Below are 6,321 nucleotides of genomic sequence, written 5' to 3' on the forward strand. Positions count from 1 at the left end.
CTCAAAGTGTTGATCAAGGAATGATTTTATTTCGACTATGTTTACTCTTGGACGTTGCAGTAGTTCTTTATTTCCCCATATTGGCTGCATGAAGAAATGGTTAAATCACTAAATGATAGGGTTTGACCCAAGATTAGAGAATACCTTCATAAATTTTCTGTAACTGCCTATGCAAATCACCAGTTCTCAGCCACATGGTTCTGATTTTTTAAACCGACTATTTTGGATAAGCCTCTGATTTTAAAATATCCAGGATTTTATGTTTTGACATCTCGTAACTACATCAGACAAGTCCTCAATCGCTTCAATTTTTCTTTCCATTACACGATGCCACTGGAAATTATTTAAATGTTTATTTTTAAGCTCATACATGTAAAAGATCAGTTAATGGGAATCATATTTCCTTGCAAAAGTTGCTGGTTCAAAATGGCAATTTACGCATGGTGGTCATGGTTGGGATATAAGTGCGATTACTGACATACTAAAAATTAATCAGTTCTACAACCTAATGCTCACATAAAGTTACCTATAATTTATCGTGTCATTTGAACTCAACAGGTCATGGTTGGGATGTAAAGTGTGTTGACTGGAATCCTAGCAAGTCATTATTGGTCTCAAGTGCGTGCTCTATTAGTTCATGCATTTTGAAACTCTTCAGTTTATGAGAAACTTATAATTAAACTAATGAAGTGGTGTACTTCATAGGTGGGTTGCAGTACACGGAACCTATTTCAAGCTTGGTCAACTCGTAATATAGAAAATGGAAAGGATAAGGCCTCCAAAAGGCTGACATTGCAATAGGTTCATGAAAAATTCTAATTTGTGTTTTTAGACGCTAATTAATCATGGACACAAACACATGCTAAGATTCTCAAATATTTCTTGCTAATATAAATGATAGGGTGTAGATTAAGTTGAAGTATGACAATTGTAACCATGATGGTACCAGCCCCAAAAAAAGATGAAAATTTGTACTTGTTCAATTGAAGTTTAATAAATTTTTCTTATTATAAATGGCTCATCTAACTAAGGGTGATTTTATGGCTCGATGAAGTAGATATCCTGTGATGGCAAAGACATTGATGAGTTCATGGAGATCCATTTTTTTCTCCCTATGTGAATGGTGAGTTATGATTCATATGACAACAATGGATGCATGACATGCAGAAGTCTTGTTAAGGATAGGTTTTTTTTTTAGTATCTTTGGTTTCTTGTTAATGAGTCCTTTGAAGTTAGCACCCTTACTGTTTTTGAATGATGTGCAGCTAACTCTTTCTGCTTCAACCTTGCGTGATCAGGATGCGCTGTCAAAGGTGCCGACACGAGAAGTATACAAGTTGAAGTTTCTACCAATTCATAGTTAGATATATTAGTAGTCTTAGAATGCACTTGGCATTGAAATTTACTGAATATCAATCTTATTGAACCATAATACATTTGCTTTCTAATTTTTCATGCTCTGCAATGTTTCCTTTATTTAACTTTAAAATTTAATTTGGACTTTGTTAGGTACTCGAGGGTAGAGCGTACGGGCTCCAACATCCATGGTTTGGAATAGTGAACCGTTCACAAGCTGATATCAATAAGAATGTTGACATGAATTCTTCTCGCCAAAAAGAAAGGGAATATTTTGAATCAAGCCCAGAATATGGGCATCTTGCTCACAAAATGAGATCAGAATATCTGGCAAAGCTTTTGTCTCAGGTAGGTTAACCCCAGGCTGAACTCTATTTTTTTAGCTTGATTATTCTATGAAAATGCAACCATTTCGCTATTGGCTGGGCTATCAAATACTCTTTGACAATATATATATATATATATATATATATATATATATATATATATATATATATATATATATATATATATATATATATTTTGGCTGCATTAGCATTTGGATACTGTTATAAGGCAGCGCATTCCCTGCATTATTGCCTTGATAAATAAAACTATTGATGTACTCAATGCAGAGTTGGACTGTATTGGCAGGCCCATTGCAACTGATGGTGGGGTAATGTTTTTCTTAATAAATTGCTGAAAGTGATCATGATAAGGTTCTAGAACTGTTTTTAGTTTTAAGAGTTTTATGTCTATCTATAGGCACAATTGTACAAAATTTTGGAAATGTGCCGTGCATTTGATGGCATATTTAAGGAACATTTGGATGGCGGGTAATGCTCAAACAGTACAGTTGTTTTCTTTTATTTTTCATTTGATCATATGCATCAAACTGTTAAGATAAAAATATTATTTTCTTCTGCTCAGCTCCAATGGACTTGGGACATGAAGATGTTGATATGTCCATTAAAACTGTGTCGGGTGATTCCCAATTTGACCTTTTTTGAGACGCACAACTGGCTTCTCTCATATTTCCTTTTTCTTATTATTTCAAGGTCAATTTTGAACTAATCCATATTTTAATTTTTATATAATTTTGTTTTCATGGAATAATGCTTCTTTGGTCTTGGAAATAATGCACTTGGACCTCCTGTACTATGGTATTTCTTCTACAGTGGTTGCTTTCTCCCAAAATGTTATAATCTTGCCAAGGATGCTTTCTCATTGTTTGCTCATGTGATTAACCTCAACATATTTTTATAAATTGATTCATCTTTTGGAGCTAACAGTCCAATATAAGAAATATATTACTCTGGGTAGCTCGGGAATTTTCGTTGTGTTTCTGATTGATGACACGACTGACTTGTTGCACTGTGTTTGGATAACAATATACTCCCACTTTTCCTTACTTTTTATAAGTTTTATTTCGATGTCCTTAAAAACAATATATTATTCAGATGCTTTTGACTTTATTCTACCCTTTCACCTATGATCTGATCTTGAACAGTAGCTAATTCAAACTTTTTGCATGTGCATCATCTTTCCCTAACTTATCAGAAACCAATTGTTTTCTTTTACCACACCTGTGTTTTTCAATGCACCTTTTTGTTTTATGAGTCACGGTATATCATGGTATTTTCTTTTGTAATACAATGATTTTCGTCTATATTTCGTAATATTTGATTTTTCTTCTTGTTACGCAGCTACATGCCAACTCCTGTGTTAGTCATTATCGACGTCCAGCCGAAAGAGCTTGGGATACCCACTAAAGCCTATTATGCGGTTGAGGAGGTTAAAGAGGTATGTTTATGATATATTTGACATGTTTCTATGTTTTCTACTTTCAAAAGGGAGCAACAATATTGGGAAAAAATAGTTTTCTTAAGATTTTTATTCATCACATGCAGAACGTTACACAAAAAATCCAGAAGGTGTTTGTGCATGTTCCTTCAGGTCACTGAAAAACTTTCTGCTTTGAAGGGTTTGGATGCATGATTAAAAGTGATCCGTGACTATTGTCATTACCGTTAATTTACTAAGTTTTTCCTTTTGGTGTTATTGTTGATGAATGTTTAGTTCGTTATGGTCTTTGTTTATTAGTTATTGTTACCTTATTTCATAATGATTGAATAAGTGGTGTGTTGGTGTTGTTTTGGCCCATGATATAATTTTCAAGTTGTTTGACTCGGAGAATGTTGTTTCTTGCTTCTCTTCCAAGTAGAAATGATTTTGCATCACATTGTGACATGTTACTAAACTTCTGCAGGATGTTTTCAACCTACTTCCTAATCTAAATGTGTCCGAATTAATTAAAGCTTTTGCAGGTAAAGGCAGTTAGATTTTTTTTTAAATCTTATTCAACTAGTAATTAATTAAGCTTTATCTTTAATGAAATAATTGATATGTTTCTTATTTTCAGTGAAAACAAATGATATGATGTTGGTCATATATCTTTCGTCCCTCATCAGAAGTGTGCTTGCTCTTCATAATTTGATCAACACTAACGAGAGAGGTTCTGCTTTATTTTTTAATCCCTTTTTAGAACAAAGACTTTTAAGATCCACTAAACTACATTGATCCTGGCATTGGGGTGTTCTTCCACAGACTTCTAGTCTGGGCTTCTGATTAGGTGTGAAAAACAAGGTGGCATTAATACAGAAACGGGCAAAAGAAAAGAGAGACATGGTTGAAGAGAGATTGAAGATTGAAGATTGTGAAACGAGGGTTCCAAGTTTATCAAGATTAGTTCATAACTCAATCTATTGGAAATTTCCGAGTTAATTTATATAGATTAGTTCATAACTCGATCTATATGTTTTCTAGTAGATTGATTTAGAATTTAGAATAAGAATATTGATTTGTAATATTGAAAAATCGTATATTAAATTTTATTTTAGAAATTTTAAATTTTGTTTCATTTGTAATGTTGAGGAAAACAAATAATAACTGTTGTGAAAATCAACTTAAGACAACGGTTTAAAATTGTTGTAAAAAACAACATACGACAACAATTTTAAAACGTGGTTGAATAATAAGCAAACACCTACATAAGACATCGGTTTTAAAATGTGGTTGAATAATGTCTACGACAACGGATATAAACTGTTGCAAATCTGTTGTGGTATGTCAACATAAACAACGGTTTATAACTGTCGTTAAAGGCAACTTAAGACAACGGTTATAAACCGTGGTCAAATACTGTGTACGACAACATATATTTACTGTTGCATATCTGTTGTCGTATGTTAGAATCCACAATGGATATAAACCGTTGTTGTATGTTATACTTTCGACAACACCTTAAAGTACAACGGTTTTTTGACCCCTACGACAACGGATATAATCTGTTGTCGTTTCCCGTTTTTCTTGTAGTGAAATTTGATTTTCAATGATGAATATTTGATGGAATTAATTGTTTTAAGAAATCGATGATTGAATGAACAAATATCAAGGGTGTAGTCGACCGATACCAAGACTTGTTTCTCATTGATTTTTTTCGTTATAATTTAATCTTGAATGATAGTTAATAGAATTTTTATTATAAATTGCTTTTGAATTTTTAGTAGTTAAGTTCAAACTCAAAACCCACTTTTCTTTTATTTTAGAACACATTAATTTCCCTTTCCTTGTGGGAACTATCCATACTCACACTACTGCATAATTTGTTTATCTGATTGAGTTGGGTAATTTGGGCGTGACATGATTAAGCGCTACCAAATTTTGGCGCCGTTGCCGGGGATCGGTGTTAATTTTTTGTGTTCTTTTTCTTTCTATTTTTTTGGTTGTTTAATCTCACTCGTTTCTTCTTTTCTTTGTTTCTAGCTTTTCTCTCGTTCATGCTTTCAGGTGACTCGTCTGACGAAGAATTTTTCTACGACCCGAAGATCAAAAGAACTTTAAACAGGCAAAGGAGAGAAGCTCGTAGAAAACAAGAAGAGTAAGAAATAGAACAAAAATTTCTGTAGAAAAAATGGCTGTTAACGCAAATCTGAGTCTAAGACAATTGGGCACTCCTGATCCCAATCAACATCCTTTATGCATTACTTTTCCTACTTTAGAAAATAATGCTACTTTTGAGCTTAAATCTGGATTGATTCACTTATTGCCTTCTTTTCATGGTCTTGCAGGTGAGGACCCTAATAAACACTTGATGAAATTCCGTGTGGTTTGCACAAGTATGAAACCCCATGGAGTGACAGAGGAGCAGATTCAACTGAGGGTCTTTTCTTTATCTTTGAAGGGTGCTGCTAAGGATTGACTACATTATTTACCCTATGGATCCATCACAACTTGGACTGAGATGAAAAGAATCTTTCTGGAAAAATATTTTCCAGCCTCTAGAGACGCGAACATCCGAAAAAAAATATATGGAATCAAGAAATACTCAGGGGAATCATTGCATGAATACTGGGAGCGGTTCAAAAACCTGTGTGCTAGCTGTCCGTAACATCAGATAAGTGAAAATCAATTGATTCAATTTTGCTATGAAGGTTTGTTACCTCATGACAGGATTATGTTAGACGCGGCCAGTGAAGGAGTATTTGTGGATAAAACTCCAGTGCAAGCAAGGAATTTAATTGAGAGCATGGCTGCAAATTCTCAGCAATTTGGCACCAACAGGATTGATCCCGCGCCGAAGAAGAACAGTGAGGTAAATGTCTCTTCTTTTGAGCAATAATTGATTGAACTGACGTCTCTTGTGCGTCAGATGGCTCTAGGGAATGGACAAACTACAAAGGTTTGTGGGATTTGCGCTGCAGTGGGACATGCTACTGATATGTGTCCCACACTTCAAAAGGAATCGGTTGAACAGGTCAATGCTACTGACGGATTTTTTGGATCACCATAGCGGAAGTACGATCCATATTCCAACACATACAATCCAGGTTGAAAAGATCATCCAAATTTCAGATATGGAAACCCTCCAACAATTCAACCTGGACCTCAGGCGCATACCGCACAATCAAGCCTATTGGCCACCAT

The 6,321-nt window shown here is 34.4% G+C and overlaps 1 protein-coding gene across 8 annotated transcripts; it reads left to right on the top strand.

Annotated features, from left to right (window-relative positions):
• The first annotated feature begins 26 nt into the window (after positions 1 to 26).
• LOC140864563 (phragmoplastin DRP1E-like) lies at positions 27 to 4,255 on the top strand. 8 transcript variants are annotated; one of them, XR_012144283.1, is made up of 12 exons: positions 27 to 618; positions 706 to 801; positions 1,058 to 1,123; positions 1,266 to 1,328; positions 1,510 to 1,704; positions 1,971 to 2,006; positions 2,101 to 2,171; positions 3,042 to 3,138; positions 3,246 to 3,291; positions 3,605 to 3,662; positions 3,758 to 3,850; positions 3,943 to 4,255. XR_012144283.1 is itself a non-coding variant. In XM_073268827.1 (11 exons), exons 3-10 carry the CDS (start codon positions 1,121 to 1,123, stop codon positions 3,625 to 3,627), a joined length of 534 nt encoding a protein of 177 aa, XP_073124928.1. In that variant the 5' UTR covers positions 27 to 618; positions 706 to 801; positions 1,058 to 1,120; the 3' UTR covers positions 3,628 to 3,662; positions 3,758 to 3,895. The 8 variants fall into 8 exon arrangements, 7 of the variants coding, with proteins under 7 accessions (XP_073124928.1, XP_073124924.1, XP_073124923.1 ...); XM_073268827.1 differs by lacking the exon at positions 3,943 to 4,255 and having other exon boundaries at positions 3,758 to 3,895; XM_073268826.1 differs by lacking the exon at positions 3,246 to 3,291 and having other exon boundaries at positions 35 to 618.
• Positions 4,256 to 6,321: the final 2,066 nt, after the last annotated feature.

The sequence above is a fragment of the Henckelia pumila genome, chromosome 4, assembly GCF_033568475.1.
Source record: "Henckelia pumila isolate YLH828 chromosome 4, ASM3356847v2, whole genome shotgun sequence".
In the NCBI taxonomy this organism is placed as follows: domain Eukaryota; kingdom Viridiplantae; phylum Streptophyta; class Magnoliopsida; order Lamiales; family Gesneriaceae; genus Henckelia; species Henckelia pumila.